Source organism: Hyperoodon ampullatus (genome assembly GCF_949752795.1).
Source record: "Hyperoodon ampullatus genome assembly, chromosome: 7".
In the NCBI taxonomy this organism is placed as follows: Eukaryota; Metazoa; Chordata; class Mammalia; order Artiodactyla; family Ziphiidae; genus Hyperoodon; species Hyperoodon ampullatus.
The window spans coordinates 27,718,572-27,739,515 of record NC_136920.1 but is presented as its reverse complement, the minus strand read 5'-3'; the positions used below and the strand labels follow the sequence as shown (position 1 = coordinate 27,739,515).

General features: G+C 40.4%; 2 protein-coding genes across 3 annotated transcripts in view; both read left to right on the top strand.

Annotated features, from left to right (window-relative positions):
- The window catches only part of CAPRIN1 (cell cycle associated protein 1), a 34,164-nt gene extending 25,825 nt beyond the window's left edge, over positions 1 to 8,339 (top strand). The window contains exons 15-18 of the mRNA XM_079707587.1: positions 718 to 868; positions 6,024 to 6,124; positions 6,515 to 6,578; positions 8,126 to 8,339. Coding sequence (XP_079563713.1) covers positions 718 to 868; positions 6,024 to 6,124; positions 6,515 to 6,578; positions 8,126 to 8,190 — 381 coding nt within the window. The 3' untranslated portion in view covers positions 8,191 to 8,339. The remainder of the gene's footprint in view (positions 1 to 717; positions 869 to 6,023; positions 6,125 to 6,514; positions 6,579 to 8,125) is intronic.
- Positions 8,340 to 16,531: 8,192 nt separating this feature from the next.
- Positions 16,532 to 20,944, top strand: part of NAT10 (N-acetyltransferase 10) — a gene marked incomplete at its 5' end in the record, with an annotated part of 36,834 nt that continues 32,421 nt past the window's right edge. For both annotated transcript variants that reach the window (XM_079707584.1, XM_079707583.1), the window contains 4 exons: positions 16,532 to 16,639; positions 16,986 to 17,077; positions 19,224 to 19,395; positions 20,637 to 20,759. In XM_079707584.1, the coding sequence (XP_079563710.1) occupies positions 16,532 to 16,639; positions 16,986 to 17,077; positions 19,224 to 19,395; positions 20,637 to 20,759 (495 nt within the window). The remainder of the gene's footprint in view (positions 16,640 to 16,985; positions 17,078 to 19,223; positions 19,396 to 20,636; positions 20,760 to 20,944) is intronic.

Genomic DNA, 20,944 nt, shown 5'->3' with positions numbered 1-20,944 from the left:
AACAAAATTTTAAACATGGAAAAAAGTAGACTAGTATAACATCTATTATATATATATAGATCATTACCTAGATTTAGCAACTGTTTACACTTTGCCATATTGGCTTAATCTTTTATTTTACTGAAGTATATCTCAAAGTAAAGTAATGGACATTATGATACTTCACCCTGGTTCTTCAGGAAGCATCTCTAAATTGCAGAATTTCTAGAAAATAATGCTAATGAAGATACTGTGATTGACGGGATACAGCCAAAACAGTGCTCATAGGAAAATTCAGTGTTAAATGCTTAAGATACAATTTTTGATTAAAATATCAATAAAAATAAAATAATTAAAGTTCTTAGATTTAATTTCTGTAAGTGATATTTTATCAGGGGCTTGCATCTTTTAAAAAGATTTCTCATTTATAATAGCATTTCCAAGGCTTCTGATTATATGTCTTTTTAGATTTTTAATCCCCATTTATACTCTGCTTTAAGTGCTGTATGGTATATATGTATTTTCGACATTGAAGTGCATGAACTGAGGGTTGTGGGTGTGTGTGTGTGTGTGTGTGTGTATGAGAGAGAGAGAGAGAGAGAGATGTCTGAGACTTCTGTAATGGTCTTTGTTATGTTTCAGGTAAAACCAGAATTGAGATCTGCCATGGCCATGTTAAAAGTAGGGAAATGATTAGCATGAAGGGAAGAACTAATCATTTACTTTACTTACTTATAGGTGTTCAATATGAATGCCCCAGTTCCTCCTGTTAATGAACCAGAAACTTTAAAACAGCAAAGTCAGTACCAGACCAGTTATAACCAGAGCTTTTCCAGTCAGCCTCACCAAGTAGAACAAACAGAGCTTCAGCAAGAACAGCTTCAAACAGGTAGGCAAACCAGTGTCACCTCCTTGACTACTTGCTTTGCAGTGCAGTTATTGACAGTGTTAGGAGAGTTTGGACTTCTGAGTGGCAGTGTCCAAGAGTTTTTGTTTTGGTAGTAGATCATATGAATTTTTCATTGCTGATCCTGAGTAAAATCAAGCCCATATTTGCTGTATGTGAATTATTGCAGTTTTTGGAGGCTTTATGCCCATTTTCCCTTGGTTAGTGAGTTTTCATAATATCCTATCCTATTTCATTATGTGATTTTAGCAGAATTAAACTTGTTATTCAAATTGTGATCAACTTTGCTCTTAATTGCTAATTATTTGAAGCCTGCTGGCATGATACCTGGCAGGAAGTTGGTTATACAAAATTAAGCAGTAAAGGAGTTGGTGTGGCTGCATTTGGTGGACTAGGTTGAAACAAGGTCCTTGTTGGCAAGTAAGGTCATAATTTGGCCAGTTGTCATACCTATCACAGTTATAGTGTGGATATAGATATTTTAGATTTCTTACATTTGTAAGACATAAATAGCTTTTTTAGGTCTTTGGTTATTTAATTCTTAAGATATTTAATTGGAATCCCACAACAAGCTAGCAAACCCTACTAAGAACCATAGGAGTTAATACTTTAACTTTACTGGACTGACTGATGTGAGTAACTGGACTGACTGATGTGAGTAACTATCTCTAATTGTCTAATTTCTTGACAGACCTGGGTCAACATTGATTTTTCTTATATATCACCGTAGTATTCAGTATCACTAATCAGGGAGGTTGAATCAACCACAGTCTGACAGAAATTTGGCAGTTATGCTATCTGTGTTTTTGAATGATAAAACTGGACTTCTTGTTCTCAGGCTCCTTTAATTATTCATTGCCATGTACAGGCGTACCTTGAGGATATTGCAGGTTCGGTTCCAGACCACTGCAATAAAGCAAATATCTCAAAGTGAGTCACGTGAAATTTTTGGTTTCCTAGTGCATATAAAAATTCTGTTCACACTATACTATAGCCTATTAAGTGCGCAATAATAGCATTATGTCTAAAAAAACAGTGTACATGACTTAATTAAAAAATACTTTATTGTCAAAAAATGCTAACCATCCTCTGAGACCTCACTGAGTCATAGTAGTAACGTCAAAGATCGCTGATTACAGATCACCATAACAAATATAATAATTAAACAGTTTGAAATATTGCAAGAAATACCAAAATGTGACCCAGAGACATGAAATGAGCACGTGCTGTTGGAAAAATGGTACTAATAGACTTGCTCCACACAAGGTTGCCACAAACCTTCAATTTGTAAAAACAAAACAAACAAACAAAAAAAACGCAGTGTCTGTGAAGAGCAATAAAGAGAAACACAATAAAACGAGGCATGCTTGTATTCATAAGTTGGTTGTGGAGTGGATATATTTGGTGCCTTTAGACATTATGCTAACATGCTAGCTGTTTTATCTTTTTTTCAGATGGTGTAATGAAATTAAAAATTACTATATATCATTTGATTTGGTTAGTTTGGCCCTTTGTGCCAGTTGATTTCAAGCTATCTTGTTCTTATATTCTACTTGACATTACTAATTGACTATGAAGCACTGGACTAGATAACCTTTTGTTACCATTTCAAAATACACATTATTTATGAAACTTAACTTCATAACATTTACAGATATTTTCAGTAAAAAATCAAATCGGCCCGTCTGCTTTGCTCAAACACCTCCACCCTACCACTCTGATCTAGGCAGCCATCAGCTCTTATCTGGAATATTGCAGTTGTCTCCCTTGACTCTTATTTTAGTCCAGTCTGTTCTCCACACAGTAGCCAGAGTGATTATTTTAAAATGTAAATCAGATGTCTGTCTCCTGTTCAGAACCTCCCAGTGACTGTCAATTACATTTAGAAAAGAAATCCAAAGTCTTTACCTTGGTTTACAAGATCCATGATCTGGCCTCTGCCTTGATTCTGTTGTATATCCTATTTTCTTCCTTATGTGCCCATACCAGCCACAAACACAAATTCTTTCCTTTCTCATGGCCTTTACACTTCCTTTCCTTTCTTCCACTGATGTTTGCATGGCTTGCTTCTTGACTTTTAGGTCTATGCTCAGATATCACCTCACAGAGACCTTCCTTCATTGTCTTGTCCAAATGTAATGTGCTCACTTGGTCACTCATTTATCCTACTTGGTGTTTTTCTTCATCACTTATTACCTGATACAGTATAGATGTTTTTACTTGTATGTATATTTTGTTTACTTATTTCCCATTATTAAAACTTCCTTATGGGCAAAGATTATGTGTTGGCAGCTAACTCATCCCTTGTGTCTAGGACCAGGCCTGGCAGGTTGAGGGCATTCTGATATTTGTTGAACAAGGCAGTGTATCCCATCATTCCAGAAATTTTGTTTTAATCTGAATTAGTATCTAGTCAGGAACAACATAAAAAAAGCATCTGGCAAGGATCTTTGGCTATTTTTTATGGACTAGTGTTTATGCTTTACATGCACTCAAATAGGAATTCCGGTATTTTTAAATAAAGATCACCCCTTAATTGTTCTACTTTGAGTATCTTGCAGTGAGATTTGACCAAAAAGCGTAATAGAATTCTTATTGATAAAAAGTGAGTCGAAAATTCAGTTCTTCTACTTTTTACTTGTATATGAATGAATCTTTTTATTTAAAAAAAATTTTATTATGTTTTGGCCATGGCGCATGGCATGTGGGATCTTAGTTCCCCCACCAGGGATTGAATCCATGCCCACTGCAGTGAAAGTATGGAGTCCTAACCACTGGACCACCAGGGAATTCCCTGAATGAATCTTTTTAGATAGAAAATGTTACTGGTACTTGTGATATTTGCTTATAAATTTAAATTTTGGGAATGTAGTAAAAGGTAATTTATGTAGAAAGAGCACACTGTGAATAGTATATCTGGTCCATTACATAGTTCAAAAAGGAGCCATGACCCCTTCTGTTCCTAGGCATTCTCTAGCTTTTTCATTGCAAAATATCATTCGAAGAACTAATAAATGTGGGTTTCTTGAGGTTATAAAATAGCTCAGCTAAATATTTTCAAGACTCACATCACCTTTTCTCTCTGCCTAAACACGGGAGATTTGGGCTGACTAAAGGCTGCTGACTGTTTTTGTTCCTGGGGTGTGGGCCTTCCTTTGGTCTATACCTTCCTCACCTCCCAAAGATACTGTTAGCACTGTTTTTTCTCCCCTGTAAATTATGAACATTGGGGTAATACCTGAAATGTACCTTGGTATTTCATTTTTGAAGGTTTCTAGATTTTAGACTTCTCCCCACTGTGGAAGGAGGAGGGGGTATAAGATAGTGTGGACCTTCTAGAACCTTCCCTTCACTCCAGGGGGTTGAGTGCCAGTGTGAGTACCATTTAACTCTCTTCTAAATTGGCTGTGCTTTAAAAGTACTTGAAATGTACACAAGTATTAGGGTGGGGTGTAAGTTGAAGGCCTCTCTCTGCTAATTTATCTTTGTAATTGAGTATTCTAGCATATAGCTGCTTAGCTATGGGAGAGTATGTTTTTGTATGTTTTAATAAGTATCAAGGAAAATTTAAAAGAATAAGAAAACTACCAGTAGGAACTTTATAATGAAATAATTAAATGGTACAAAAGTGTTTCAGTACGTAAGATCTTTTTTTTTTTTTTTTTTTGGCTCCGGATGCGCAGGCTCAGCAGCCATGGCTCACAGGCCCAGCCGCTCCGCGGCATATGGGATCCTCCCAGACCGGGGCACGAACCCGTATCCCCTGCATCGGCAGGCGGACTCTCAACCACTGCGCCACCAGGGAGGCCCCGTAAGATCTTTTGATTGTTGCGGGTCTCTTGTGCTATAAGCAGATGCCTCTCAGAAGATGTTTAATAATATAGCCTTTCGGGCTTCCCTCGTGGCGCAGTGGTTGAGAGTCCGCCTGCCGATGAAGGGGACACGGGTTCGTGCCCCGGTCTGGGGAGATCCCACATGCCACGGAGCGGCTGGGCCCGTGAGCCATGGCCGCTGAGCTTGCGCGTCCGGAGCCTGTGCTCCGCAACGGGAGAGGCCACAACAGTGAGAGGCCCGCATACCGCAAAAAAAATAAAAAAAAAAAATAATAATAATAACAATAATAATAATATAGCCTTTCAAGTCATTTGGAAGGATAGAATTGTGTGCTCTCACTCAATGTGTGCTTTCAAAGGTTTGGAATTTGTTGGAGCATTTTATTCCCTTTAGCTTAATACAGGAGAAAGACAGGGACTTCACTGATGTGTAGTTTTCCCTATTGTTAATATGAAAATTTAAAGACAGAATTAAACTTTGAGGAAACTGTGTAAGACATTTCTTAAACCAGAAAGCATGTAGGAAATCAGACAAATTGTAATGAGCTGTGTGTGTGTGTATATCTGTGTGTGTGTGTGTATACATATGTATGTATGTATGTATGTATTTTTTCCTTTTATAGTGGTTGGCACTTACCATGGTTCCCAGGACCAGACCCATCAAGTGACTGGTAACCACCAGCAGCCTCCCCAGCAGAACACTGGATTTCCACGTAGCAGTCAGCCCTATTACAACAGTCGTGGTGTGTCTCGTGGAGGCTCCCGTGGTGCTAGAGGCTTGATGAATGGATACAGGGGACCTGCTAATGGATTCAGAGGTAAAAACAAAACCAAAAAAAACCCAGAAAGCAAGTTCATGTTCTTTTCTGACTTGCACAATATATAGAAATATGTCATATGATTTTTAGGAAAAATATGTATCTCTCTGCATTAGCTTCTTACGTACAACATAAACATTTTTAGTATGTGTTGATACCGTCATTTAAATTGGCAAAATTGGGACTGAGTTTTTTTGTATGTATAAAACCCATGTCTACCACTGTCCTGTAGGGGATATTGCTTTCTATAAATTTTCAAACCTTATGGAGATTTTTTGTTATTTTTTTGTGTGTATGTGCATGGATGGGTGAAAATTTTATCATCTAAGGCAGTTAATGTATAAACAGATTGGATCAGGATAAGAGATTAGTTTGAATAACTAGCATAGTTTACAATTTTTCAGTTTTTCCCTTGGTCAGTAATGAGAAAGTAAAAATTCCCTTTGAAGATAAGAAAGTTGTTTTTTTTCTTGTCCTAAATTTTAGGAGGATATGATGGTTACCGCCCTTCATTCTCTAACACTCCAAACAGTGGATATACACAGTCTCAGTTCAGTGCTCCCCGGGACTACTCTGGCTATCAGCGGGTAGGTAAAATTGTTATAAAATATAAACCTGACTTAAATACCCCAATGAAAGGGACTAATGTAGTTGCTTGATGCACTTGAGCAACTAAGTAATTTGGGGCTAATTTTGTACCTTGTACAAGGTACTTCCTTATGGAGAATGATGACTTTTGCTTTTCTTAGCACTCAATATAGGTATTCATTTAATAGAGGCTGGTAAAAACAGTGATTTTTAAGAGCTGAGAAATACAAGTACGATTAAATAATAACTTATAGTAATGCTATATTTAAATGTCTAAAAGAATAAGAAAGAATTCTGTATTCTACAAGTGTTAGACTGTAAGAATAGAGATAGATGGGTAAGCATTAAAAAATTGCCTTTTCTTCAGTACTAACTAGCTTGTCTTTTAGGATGGATATCAGCAGAATTTCAAGCGAGGCTCTGGGCAGAGTGGACCACGGGGAGCCCCACGAGGTAATATTTTGTGGTGGTGATCCTAGCTCCTAAGTGGAGCTTCTGTTCTGGCCTTGGAAGAGCTGTTCATAGTCTGCATGTAGGTTACATGTTAGGAATACATTTATCATTTCCAGACTTGTTGCTAGGGATTAAATGAAATGCTCTGTTTCTAAAACTTATCTTGAACCCAAATTTAATTTTTTGAATGACTTTCCCTGTTACTATATAAACTGTCTTGAAAACTAGAACATTTCTCCTCCTCAGAAAAAGTGTTTTTCCAACTGCAAATTATTTTTCAGGTCCTAAAACCTGCTAAATGTTTTTAGGAAGTACTTACCAAAACATTTTTGTAAGACATTTTTGGAATGAGATTAAACATTTATATAAATTTATTATTCCTCTTTCATTTTTCAAACATGCATATTATATTTTAGGGCCAGAAACCCTTTAATGGCCGGATAAACCATAGTTACATTTAGAGAACCATTTAGAAGTAATAGAACTAATTGAAATTTCAATGCCTTTTGGACCATTATTAGTGATATAAATGTCAAATTATTTCTGACTTTGAAACAAAACCTCCAAATTCCTAACTAACTTACAGAACTATACTTAAAGATTATAGGTTTTAAGAGTTTTTGGCTTTTGTCTATTACCATAGGAAAACTACTTACTATTTGGGCAGGAAGTCAATCTATGTAACAATTAGAGGTATCGTTTCATATGGTCTGAAGTTCTAAATGGTTCTCTGATTGGAGGGAAGTAAAATTGAATAGATTTCCTCTAGATATTGGCCATAACATGTATAAATTGTATGTTAAGGAGGAATTACAAAGTACTTTGATTTCAATGCTAGTAGCAACTGGCCAGCAAAAAGGGTGCATTTTTTTAAAAATTATGGATCACTTAAGAATTACTGACTTGAAGTATCAAAGGATATTTGCATGTGAATGTGGGTTATGTTCTTCTTTCTCACCTTGTAGCATATTCTATGAAAGTTGAGTTGACTGGTAGCTAAAAATCTGTTTTAACAGCATGTAAAAAGTTACTTTATCTGTTACAAGTCATTATACAATTTTGAATGTTATGTAGTTTCTTTTTAACAGTTTAGGTAATAAGGTCTGTTTTTCATTCTGGTGCTTTTATTAATTTTGATAGTATGATGTTACTTACTTCCTGAAATGTAAGCTAGAGTGTACACTAGAATGTAAGCTCCATGAGAGCAGGTACCTTGTCTGTCTTCACTGCTGTATCTATTTCCAACGCCTGATGACAGTGCCTGGCACATAGTAGGCACTCAATAAATACTTGTTGAATGAATGAATGAATGAGTACTGGTGGAATACTCCATTAGCTCTACTCTTCTTTTAGCTAGAGAACATGAGCAAATTTGCGCATGACAACTTCCAGGACAGGTGAAACTTGAACACTGAAGAATTGACCTCTTAAACCTAATAATGTGGTGACAAGCTGCCCACATGCTTCTTGACTTCAGATGAAAATCTGCTTGAAGGCAAAATAAATAATATTTGAAAGAAAAACCAAATGCCATTTTTGTCTTCTAGGTCGTGGAGGGCCCCCAAGACCCAACAGAGGGATGCCGCAAATGAACACTCAGCAAGTGAATTAATCTGATTCACAGGATTATGTTTAATCGCCAAAAACACACTGGCCAGTGTACCATAATATGTTACCAGAAGAGTTATTATCTATTTGTTCTCCCTTTCAGGAAACTTATTGTAAAGGGACTGTTTTCATCCCATAAAGACAGGACTACAATTGTCAGCTTTATATTACCTGGATATGGAAGGAAACTATTTTTACTCTGCATGTTCTGTCCTAAACGTCATCTTGAGTCTTGCACATGATACTCAGATTCCTCACCCTTGCTTAGGAGTAAAACATCATATACTTTAACGGGGTGGTATCTCCATAGTTATTTTAAGTGGCTTGGAAAAAGCAAGATGGACTTGACTTTGGATAAAATCTACAAATCAGCCCTATTATTCAGTGGTAATTGACAAAACTATTTCCCTTGAAAGGAAGATGGAAGGAGTGGAGTGTGGTTTGGCATAACGACTACATTTCACAGCATTTCCAGTTAAATTGGAGCACTGAACATTTAGATGCATACCAAATGATGCATGGGTCCTTAATCACACATATAAGGCTGGCTACCAGCCTTAGGGTTTGACACAGCACTGTTCATTCTCTGGCCAGACGACTGTGGTTAAAAACACATGTAAATTGCTTTTTAACAGCTGATACTGTATAAGACAAAACCAAAATGCAAAATTAGGCTTTGATTGGCACTTTTTGAAAAATACGCAACAAATAAGGGATATAATCTGGATGGCCGCTTCTGTACTTACTGTGAAATATTTAGATACCTTTTTGAACACTTAACAGTTTCTTTGACAATGACTTTTGTAAGGATTGGTACTATATATCATTCCTTATGATGTACATTGTCTGTCACTAATCCTTGGATCTTGCTGTATTGTCACCTAAATTGGTACAGGTACTGATGAAAATCTCTAATGGATAATCATAACAACCTTGGTCACATGTTTTTCCTGCAGCCTGAAAGTTTTTAAAAGAAAAAGATATGAAATGCCTGCTGCTACCACCCTTTTAAATTGCTATCTTTTGAAAAGCACCAGTATGTGTTTTAGATTGATTTCCCTATTTTAGGGAAATGACAGTCAGTAGTTTCAGTTCTGATGGTATAAGCAAACAAATAAAACATGTTTATAAAAGTTGTATCTTGAAACACTGGTGTTCAACAGCTAGCAGCTTATGTGGTTCACCCCATGCAGTTAGTGTTCCAAATTTTATGGTTATCTCCAGCAGCTATTTCTATAGTACTTGCACTTATCTTTTGTCTAACCCTAATTGAATTATCCATTTCTCATGGAGGTATTTATATTCAAAGTGGTGATTCCTTCCCATAGATGTATAGGGAGAGTCCCAAGTTTGATGAAGAGGACAGTTTAGTAATTTATGTACTATGTTGAAATTTGTACTAGCAGTTGGAGCACTAGTTCTGTGTGCCTATGAACTTAATGCTGCTTGTTGTATCCCACTTGGACTTCATGGAGAATTAATCCCACCTATTAAGCAAAGGCTACTAAGTTATTGGTATTTTCTGTGCAGAAATTGAATTTAGTCTTCAGCCTTTAGCTAAGGAATTTTTCCAGTAGGTGCTCAGCTACTTTAAAAAAAGAAAAACAAAAAACCCCACAAAACCATTCTCAAATGTTCATCGTTAGACAACTGGAGTTTTTGCTGGTTTTGTAACCTACTAAAATGGTTAGGCTATTGAACATTCCACATTCAGAAGTTTTGTAGGGTGGTGGGGAAGCGGGGGGGAATCTTCAATGTTTATTTTAAAATAAAAAGTTCTTTTCTCATGTGTGGTTGTGGTACATCATATTGGAAGCGTTATCTGTTTACTTTTGCAAATAAGTATTTCTTCTGCTAGCACCTCCCCTTGTGTGCTTTAAATGACATCTGCCTGGGATGTACCACAACCATATGTTTGCTGTATTTTAGGGGGATAGATAAAATATTTGTGATTCACTGGGTAATCCCTATAGATGATGTATGCTTACAATCCTATATATAAAACTAAATTTGCTATCTGTGTAGAAAATAATTTCATGAGATTTAAAATCGAAGTAAGCAAGTTATTTATACAGTGATCTCTATGAATCAGTTCAGAGATGGGATGGAGGAGAAATGCTTTTTAGGTTTCAGACTTCTATGCATTAGTGCAGATGCTGTGAATATGTAAAGGTGTTAGTAGTTTGATTATTTCTATGTATGTTTTTAAAAGAATCGTTTGTTCCTTTTGAGATACTATGCTTTTTTTTTTTGGCATTCTACCATTGTAGTCTAAATCTAAAGCTTTTATGCCTCAATTTTATGCCTCAATTCAGACTATATTTTTTAAAGCAGTGCCTCATTATGGGGCAGAGAACTTTTTAAAAAGTCCCATTAAGATCTGAGTCTTGGTACTAGGTGTTCTGTATAATATGTGAATACTTGTCCTACCTGCAGAAGGCCTTGTTTGGTCAAATGCATATTCTAGCAGAGTTGAAAGAAAATGATTGTCACACGTGGCACTGTAGCTTCTTGGTATAGCAAGGCTCCATATATAAAGTACTTTCAAGTAAATGCACAGTATCAGTCATCTCATGTGGACAATGAGACTTCTATTTTAAAGCTTTAAGGTAGAGTGTCATTGATTACCTTGGTTAAGGCATTTTTTTTTTCAGATCCTAATATCCCTATAGAATATGAAAGTTTTTCTGATCATCGTATCTTGATATTAAAATGAAATCCGTTAAATATTTTTAATCAGTTAGCTTCTGCAGTTCTTTTGTCTCCTATGTATATGACTCTGTTATGTGGGAGACTTCACTTAGAGACATGAGAATGTGTGTTTATTCTCAGAAGACTAATGAACTGAGATGCTCTGTCGACAAGCAGTTCATAAAATGTAGAAGATAGTTGAGTAGTCAGCCTCCTAAGTGTCTTAGGAAATTTGTATTGTTCATTATATTTTCAGTAATATATCTTATTAGGGGAAATGGGATACAGGTAAGCACAGTTAAAACCCTTCAGTTCATCTTTAAGCTTCTGAATCCCCATCCCACTTGAGTTCTTATTAAGAACTCTGAAGTTTTATTGACTAAGTTATATCAAAAGAATCAGTATTGCCCTTGAGCTTATCCCTTCTAAAGAGTTAATAGGGAGGGAGACCCCTCAGGAATATTAAAGTAATTTGTTAAGCCTCATCTCTACCCTTTCCCATTTTGAATTCTACAAAACTACTGGTAAAGACTAGTGAATGTTTTAAATTACATTAGATTAAATTATATTAAAACCTGATACCTTATTGTCCTTGAGTGAAGTTTGCTTTAGTAGTTTATACCATCAAGCAAAGCTCTAAGTGAAGAAGTTCTACTTGTGAGAGGAGAGGAAAAAATTTAAATCTCTGGTAGCCTTGCCTTAGTTACTTGTTAGACTACTACATTCTTCTCAATTGGGATTTCAGTACCTTACTTTAACAGCTGTTCTGAAGCCTAATCCAGTCCCATGCAGAAGACTGGCTCCTTAAGTTTGTAAGTAGTGAAAGACGACCTGATTTAGTAAAGACAATTTTTAGTGTTGTGTTCTTAACTTGTAATATTGGTTTTCTTTAAGTACGGTGTGTTTATTAGGGAGCCACTGTATTAAGTCAGTAAACTAACGCTTCATTCAGCAAATATGGGTACTCTTTGCCAGGCCACCATTCCAAGCACTAAGCATTCAGTGGTGACAGAATCACTGTGGTTCCTGCTTTCATTGAACAGTCTGATCAAAGATATTGACATGATGACACTGAAGTATAGCAAAAGCCATGATGGAGCAACATGGTTGATGATAGATATTAAGGCCATGGTAGGATATGACCCAGTTAAAATGATCAGGAAAGACTTTTTTGAGAGGAGTAATTAAGACTTGAAGGATGAGGAGTAAACTAGTAAAGAAGGGGAGAGAACCGCATGTCCCAAGTCCAGTCTCCAGTGACTGAGAAAGGCTCTCTGGCTCAAGTGAAAAGAGTACAGATTTAGTAGAGCTAGAAAGAGGCTGAAGCAACAGTAAGGGCTACTAAGAATAGCTTTGTAAGTTCTATTCCATGTTAAGTTTTGTCTCTAACAGTTGGAAACAAGATTTCTAAGCTGTGTGTATAGGGGGTGGGGTTGGGGGGGAGAGGATGGTGGGTCACCTAATAAAATTGCCATTTAAGAACACTCAGTGCATGGAATTCCACTGCGGTCCAGTGGTTAGGACTCTGTGCTTTCACTGCTGTGGGCCCGGGTTCAGTCCCTGGTTGGGGAACTAAGATCTTGAAAGCCTCGTGGAACAGCAAAAACAAAGCAACAACAACAAAACAAAACCCCCAAAACAGTGCAGTGTTGAGAACAAAATAATATGGTGCAAGAGATGGCTATTGGAGTAGCCCATGTAAGAAACGATTACAACATAAAGTGGAGGGTGGTAGTAAATGGGATTCTACATATTTCCTATCTAACTGGCCACTGCTCAGTATCCTTTGCTGAGTTTTCCAGGCCTTGGTTGCAGACTTCATCCCTAGCTAACATTCTTCCCTAGGTGATCTTATCCAATCCCAGGACTTTGACTACAATCAGCATTTTAGTCATAAGTATTTCTAGGTCCCAGACTCCCCCAAACAAACTCCTACTTTAATATCTTGCTTTGAATGTTATGAGTATTCGAAATTGATTTATTGATGAACCTACATCCAGTTGTTCATATCTTTGATTTCCTTTCATACCTTGTATCTATATAGTCCTTAAGCAAATCTACATGTGGTTCTACCTTGAAAATATATCCTGAGTCTACTAGCACTTGTGACCACCACATCAGAACAGTCAGCTACAGTAGCTTATAACGGTTCTCTGTGTTTCTACTCTTGCTCTCCTGTAGTATAGTTTTTTGCATCGCAGCCAGATTGAGCCTTTTAAGAGGGCAAGTCAGATTTTGTCACTTCCCTGTTACTCAGACCCCAGTGGTTTCCCATCACACGTAGAATTCAAATCTGTGGCCCATGTGCCCTTCAATTATCTGGTTAGTTTCCTACCATTTTTCCTTTTGCTCACTGTACTCTGGTCACACTGGCTGCTTTGCTGAGACTTTTTCCATCTTGGAGTCTTCATGTGTTACACTTAATGCATGGGAAAGCTTTTCACTCCACTGTTCTTAAGGCTCATTCTTTTCTAAATTCAGGTCTTACTCCAAGTCACCACTTCAGAGTCCTTCCAAGTCCACCTCTAAAGCAGTGCCTTATTTTTTACTCACTGGATACTTTTTTCTTACCTAGACTGTAAGTTTCACAGAAGATAGGACTGTTTTGGTCACTATCTCTTGTGTCTAGCATATTGACATTTTGTTGAGGGAATTACAAAAAAATACTATGGGTGGTGCTGATTACATTAGATTTGGAAGTAGAGAATTAAATTCTGCTTTGAGGAAGGAGTTTAGGGAAGAAAGGCAAACGAATTCAGCTTCAACTTTCTGATTGAGGCATCAAGAAATGTTGAGCAAGCAGTTGGATTTGTTAAATTCAACGATCTGGCCCCCAAAACCATGACTACGTAGGTGGCCCTTCAAGTCAACCGCTTGACCGAGTTCGTCCGAGAATGGGGGGGAGGGGAAGTAACGAAAGCAGAGCCTCAGAGCTGGTTTTCAGAAGAACGCCAGCATTTGACAGCCAGATACAGGCCTAAAGGGAGCCTGCCAAAGTACAGGAGCAGCAGTAGTGGGTAGAAAATCTACGGAATGCCAGAGAGGTCTACAAGGTCATTACTGAGGATGGGGAGGGTCAAGGGAGCTGAATGAGACAGGTCTGCTGATCGAGTTTCCCCATCTTATCACATTAAAATAGTTATTTAAAGTAAGAGGACTCAAAATTACGCACAGATCCCCGGAGCCAGTCATCTCGCATAACCAGGCTAACACTGAAAACCCCAGACCACTTACCGTGTGCTGCCCCGGGCCTGTCTGGGCACCCGAGCTAGCCCCAGCGCGCCGACAGGCCCTGCGGGAGCGGGTATCTGCTTATTCTGCCCTCCGTAGTCACGGTCTCTTAATTTTGATACGAAGAGGCAACTTACAACAGGTACCACAGCTACGGCGGGCAGAGACTAAACCGCGCAGCCGCAGTTGCTGCAGCCCCCGCCTCCCGGGCCCATGACGTCATCACGCAGGGACAGGAGTGAAGAAGGTCCCCTCTCGCTCGCCGTCGCCGCTCCGTTAGTTCGCCAGCGCACGCACCGCCTACCGGCGACTGAGCTGGACGCGCGTTGCCGAGGGAGGCAAACTGTGAGAGTCGGCGACCAGGCATCCGCTAGGGGCAGCCCGTTGCGCCCGCTTCTCCCGCGGAAGTTCGGTGTCCCCCACGTGCTTCCGCTTCGCTCCTGGCTGGAGTCCGCCCGGCTCGGGGCGCAGGTACTCATCACGGGATGGCTGGGGATGGGTGCCGAGGTCGGTGTCCGTGTCCTTCTTGGGCCCGGAGGAGACTGGCTCCAGGACGAAGGCTCTGCATCCGTGCTGATGCCCGGCCCATGCCGACTGCCGCCCCACCCGGGCGCTCCTAGATTACAGGACCCTCTTCCCCAGTAGGCGGCCACTCTCGGGAGTGCTTCTCGAGAGCTCTGGCGGGTTGCGTGGCTTGATCTCCATCCTCTAGGGGCTCTGGGGGTGGGGTGGGGTGAGTGGGTGGGTGACAACACGTTTGCTTTCTGCGGTGCTTGCCCACAGTTCCTGATTGCAGCACCTGGCACTGAACTGAGGCAGTCTGATTTCATCTAGATCCTCCCACGCTCTTAGGTACTTCACTCTGCTCATTCGTTTATACTCCATATTCAGCAGGCACATTCAGGACTTTGTTTTGTTTGCCAGTGCACCTGGAATGGTGCCTGGCAGATAGGTGCTATGTATATTTGTTAGACTAATAGATGAATGAAAATAATCCTCTTTCTCTTCTTTCAAGGTCCTCCTCATCCATTAAGCCTTCCATGGCAACTCCAGCCCACAGTAATCTCAGACTTTCATCAGACCACTGTAGCAATTAGTTTTACATTTAATTTGTCTGTCTTTAGACAGATTATCCCTCATTTCTTCCTCTTAAATATTTTCTTTAAGGAAAATGAAAGCTACTCGAAGTCAAGGCTTTATCTGGTACTACTTCTGGGGCTCCCGCAGTAACTAGAACAAAAAGCAATAATTAGTTAATTAGTTGTTGATTGGTTGTGGGGTCTTTGTGTGGCCTGCAACTCAGCTGACGAGCTGGTCAGGTTGGTGAACTGGAAAGGGTTCAGGCTTTGGAATCAGGGGAGGCCTGAATGTGAATCCTGTCTCCCTCACTTTTCTTCCTCGGGGTACTTGAGTATTTATACTTGGTCCTTTCTTTATAAAATAGGAGCCATTGATTATCAAGTAGTGTTTTACAGTAAGATTGAACTGCTAAAATCCATGTTTGGATTGAGAGGTTAGAAAGCCAATTAAGGCAGGGTTAAGGTTCAGTTAATGAACTTTAGGTGTAGAATTAGAATGCAGCAAGCACTGGAGTTTCTAAGTAACATGCTATTTTTACTTTTACATTGTAGAAGCATAATTGATATTTTTGATGTTTCTTTGGTGTATTTATTATAATGATGCAATGCTCTATCATATGTAATCACAATAACTTTTGAAATCTCTCTGTACAGGCTTCAGTATAGTTTTCCCTCCTTTGAGGAAACAGATGGCCACATTCCATCATAGTAATAGTCAATTGATTTCTTTTCCTGACTTTGTTAGTAATGTATGTGAATTAAAAAAAACAAAACACAAATCTCCAAAAAAACAAAAGAACAAAATAAGAATCATCTGTTATCTCACCATCCATAAATAACTACTTTACATTTTGGTGTTTTCTTCCAATCTTTTTTTTTCTATATGTATGTTATGTACATGCATATCCTGCCATGTTATCCTCTAATAAGCATCTGTATCCATATCCTTAGATAATATTTGAAAATGATTTTGAACAAATTTCTTTGAAAACCACTTTATTTTCCCATAGATATATCATACATTTTAATCATTCTGTTTTTGAACATTGTTTCCGATTTTTGAAAAACTCCTCCATAGGGGGGTGAATTACAGCTTTCCTGTTGACTTCCCATGCCAAGGGAACATTTTCTACACCTTTCAAGCCTAAGTTTCATAATTTAAAAAATGAGGCCAATGTCTTCCCTAGGGAGCTGTTTGAGGGTTCAATAAGATGATACTTATAAATGTGCCTAGCTCAGCCTCCCAGCCCCACAGGAGGCAGTCAGCTAATGTTCCTCACCCAGAACCTGGATGTTCATGTCCAGTTGTGTCTTTTCCTTCTGTTTTAGTGATAGTTTTTCACCATGCATCGGAAGAAAGTGGATAACCGAATCCGGATTCTCATTGAGAATGGGGTAGCTGAGCGGCAGAGGTCTCTCTTTGTTGTGGTCGGAGATCGAGGAAAGGATCAGGTAAGACCTGGTAAATGCTTCCTGACTTACTTTGTATCCTGTCCCAAAGAGTCAGCATGTTACAGACACTCTGGGGTTTCACACATAATAACTGGTTTTCTTTAAGTGAAATGCCTAGTGGGAACATTCCTTTACTTACTGGAAGTGATAAATACTCAATATTTAGAATTATTAACAGACAGGTTAACAGCTTTTGATATGTGGGGTGGTGGACTGAGCGCAAGGTTAAGTGTATGTGCGCTGGCTTCTAGTCCCCGCCTGGGCACTGCTTGCCTTGTGGTCTCGGTCCTGGCTGTCCTGGAGGTCTCTTTTGGTCCTGAGTTGCTATGGCTTTTTTCTTTGGCAGGTGGTCATACTCCATCACATGTTGTCCAGAGCAACTGTGAAGGCTCGGCCTTCTGTGCTGTGGTGTTATAAGAAAGAGCTGGGGTTTAGCAGGTAAGCCGTGCCCTTTGAGTGTCCCATCCCACTTCCCATCCCTGCTCGTTAGTTAAATGCTAGGAAATGATTCTTTGACATGGTTTTTCAGGGATTCTTAGTGAAGGTGCTATCTCTGAGGACACTTCTAGTAGAGAAAAATAATAGAGCTGATGGCCTTTCTTCATTCCTGACAATAAATTTCAGATCCTTTTCATGCTCTTTTAAGTCCCCAGCCCAATTCCTTGCTTTCTGCACACGAGTTTTCTTCTGAGTTTTCTCAGCTGATCCAGCCCCTCTAATAATGCAGCTTCCTTCAGTTGCTCTTGGAAGTTACCAACGACCTGATGCCTAATGCAACAACTTTTCCCCCTCTTTCTCCTTTTTTTCAGAGCTCTTCTTCTAGTAGTTCACTGCTGTTTTTGACAATTGGCTGTTCTTGTCTTTTGAAGTTGTGGACTTAAGACTTCTTATATAGTAAAGAGCAGACCTCCAACACAAACACACTTAGGCACAAGGGGAATTTATTGAAGTACAGTTGACCCTTGAACAATGTGGATTAGAACTGCAGGGCTCCACTTATACACGGATGTTTTTCAGTAGTAAATACTACAGTACCACGTGGTCCGTGGTTGGTTGAATCCTCTGATGTGGAGGAGCTGTGGTTACCGGGGGGCCGACTCTTAAGTTAGACGCAGGTTAACCCCCAGGTTTCTCAAGGGTCGGCAATATACGGGCTAGCTCCTGAAGCCTACGGGGATGAGAGTTCAGCTCTTCCGTGGGCGTGGTGTAGAGCCGCAGCACTGACGCTCTGGTCCCTGCTCAGTCTCTCATCTCTGCGTGTCTGCTCTGTTCTTTTCCCACTTCAGGGCGGCTTTCTGCCTTCTGTGGTGCCCATCGCAGAAACACCACTTGAGTTTTACGTGCTTTGGGTCCAACGACACAGAAATCAGTCTTTCTCCCAAATTCTTTTGGAAAGACATCCACCCCTGGGCCAGAGGAGGTGGGGTGGGTCACCTACTAGGAACCTGGCAGTTCTGCCTATGACTGTGTGTGTGGAGGAGTTTGGGGTGTGGGGGTGCTGTTCCTTGGCAGATAAACCGTTATAAAGTCACCTCGGAAATGCTCTCCTTTCTTTGCTTCTGTGACACTCAGACCACCTTCCTGAGCTCTTCTCTCTCCCCGAGCTCGTCTCCTTCCCTGAACCCAGCTCACCTGTGGTTCTGTCCTTCGGCCTCTTCTCCCTCCTTTATCCCCCAGTATATGTGTCTCTGGGGCGGACTCTGCTGTGGGGAAACCCCCTGCGAAATTGGGCAGTTTACAATGTTTTGGGCAGATTTGCCTTTCAAACTTAACCCACCTGCATTCACTTTTAAAAATCTCTTCTGTGCCTCTTATAGCTCTCCCACGCCTGTTTTGAGCATTAGATGAAGGCTGATGCTAAGTCCTGGGCTGAGGAAGTGCAGCCCCAGGGGCAAGGCCTTGGCTCTACTATTCAGTTAGAGAACTATGATACAATTTTGGTTTGCTGTAACCCTTGATTCTGGAGTTTTCTCGTTCTCTCTTTTCTCTAAAAGAAACAATTAATTGACAGTTAGGTATTCAGAGTCTTTTAAGACAAAAGAAAAGTTCAGGGATTTCTGGGAGATGTCCAGATTCCGTTCCAACCCTTATACCCTCTATCAGTATTGTCTTAGATTAGAGTTGCCCTTGAGGACTTGATCCCACCATCTGGGAAGGAAGTGGATGAATTCATTTAGGAAGAATGAATAAAGTAACCCGCCATCACAGTGCCTCTCCCAGGTTCTCTGGGAAGCGGTGCTGTGTGGTTGAAGCATTGGCTTGAGACTGAGGTAATGAGGCCACTAAGGTTTGCTTTCAAGCTCTGGCTGAATGTGAGGTTTAGGGACTCCCATTACCCTTTTTGTAAAGTGAAGTGTCAAAATGGCAGGGTTCTCACACAGACTTACACTGTCTCCCTCCGGAGCCCATCTGCTCTAATGCCTCTTTCGTTTCCTTCAGCTTTAAAGTGAGGGGATGAGCACTACGATTTCCAAGTTCCCTTCTAGCTCTGAAGGTCTAAGTGGGTGATCGTTGAGCCTATCCCCTGCTCCCAACTCTAGCCTCTCTGGTTAACTGGCTTTCATGGGATGGGGGGTGATTGCAGTCATCGGAAGAAAAGAATGCGACAGCTGCAGAAAAAAATAAAGAGTGGGACGCTGAACATAAAGCAAGATGACCCCTTTGAACTCTTCGTAGCTGCCACAAACATTCGCTACTGCTACTACAATGAGACCCACAAGATCCTGGGCAATACGTTTGGCATGTGTGTTCTCCAGGTGGGTGACTTGCCCCAGCCCGTGACGAGTTAGAGTGCTAGGGAGTGCCTGGGCTGCCTGGTCACCCACAAGGCCAGGTGTACAGAGAGGAGAGGAGTCACGTGTACTCCCTCCCCCAAAGCTTCATCCGTGGAGGACTTGGCCACTTTCCACAGGAACTGGGTAACTCACCAACATAAAAAGAGCATTTCCTACCAAAAGCAGCACTTGTCTAGAGATACCCAAACTGGCAGTGACGCTCCATCACAACTGGGTCTAACCAGTTTGGTAAAGCACTGAACTTTGAGTGACCCTAGGACCCTAGATCCCTATTAGAACTAACTGAAGACTTTTGTGACCAGAGAGCAGTGGGACTCGTTTTAGCTAACTAGGTACGGACCCGAGTACTCGGACGTCCTATCCAGAGTGCTTGACCAAATAAGCACCCCTATCACCGCCCTTCTCGTCCTTAAAGTCTCCTAGCGTTCCCCCCTCAGAGAAGTAGCTGATGAGTTTCTTCACTGGTATATATTTTCTCTTGCCTGGCAAGTTAATAGATTAAGTTTCACATTTTTCTTTGCTTTGAGCTCTGGTGGTCTTTGTTTTGTTCTTTGATTCTTTGGCACCTGTGACTCCGCCCCCACCCCCCCCACCAAAGAAAACATTTAAGCACAAATCCTCACATTTAAGCACAGGTTCCCACAGTTTGATATGTATTTACTATATACATCCACTACTATGATTATGTGCATCGTAAAACATACCTTTTAAAATATAAATTAAGAAATGAGGTGGGAAATTTTGAATAGGAGTTCTGGTTTTTCCTTTCCGCATTCCAGTGGGCTGTCCATACACTGCTGGCTTACATCCCACCTTGGAGGCTGAAAAGAGCGTTTTGCCTGTTCTCACCCCATCACTGACTGGTAGGGAGCTGCTTCTGCTCACCTGTTACCAGGTGAAGTGATGGTGGCTCCTTTAGGCAGTGGCTCCCCCATGTGGTGCAGTTGAGTTCTGTCAGTTTCCATCTATGAACAGAGCAGAAAATGAGTGTGAGGTATTTCTGAAATTCAAGTGTGAATCAATGAGAGAGAGAGAGAGAGAGAGAGTGTGTGTGTGTGTATGTGTGTGTCCTGGTGAGTCAGGTACGGGGTATGGTCTTGAGTTTGTACTCTGAAGCCCTCCTTGTACCTTATCGCCTGGCCCCTGGTTAAGCTTCCCAGTGGGTGTTCTTTGCAGCCAGTTCTAAGGTTTCCTTTTTCCAGGATTTTGAAGCTTTGACTCCAAACTTGCTGGCCAGGACTGTAGAAACAGTGGAAGGTGGTGGGTTGGTGGTTATCCTCCTACGGACCATGAACTCACTAAAGCAGTTGTACACGATGACCATGGTAAGTGTCCGTTTTTTTCTTTAACTTGATTGTGGTGGTTCAAATCAATCTGTGTTTTTGCTGCTTTCTTTTAAGAATGCCTACTGAGCAACTCCAGTGAGTGGTCAGTATAATTTCTAGGCTGGGAGCTCTTTGACTGGAGCTAATGAGGAATTTTCTGCAGAGAAGCCTCAGTGGCCCTGGGT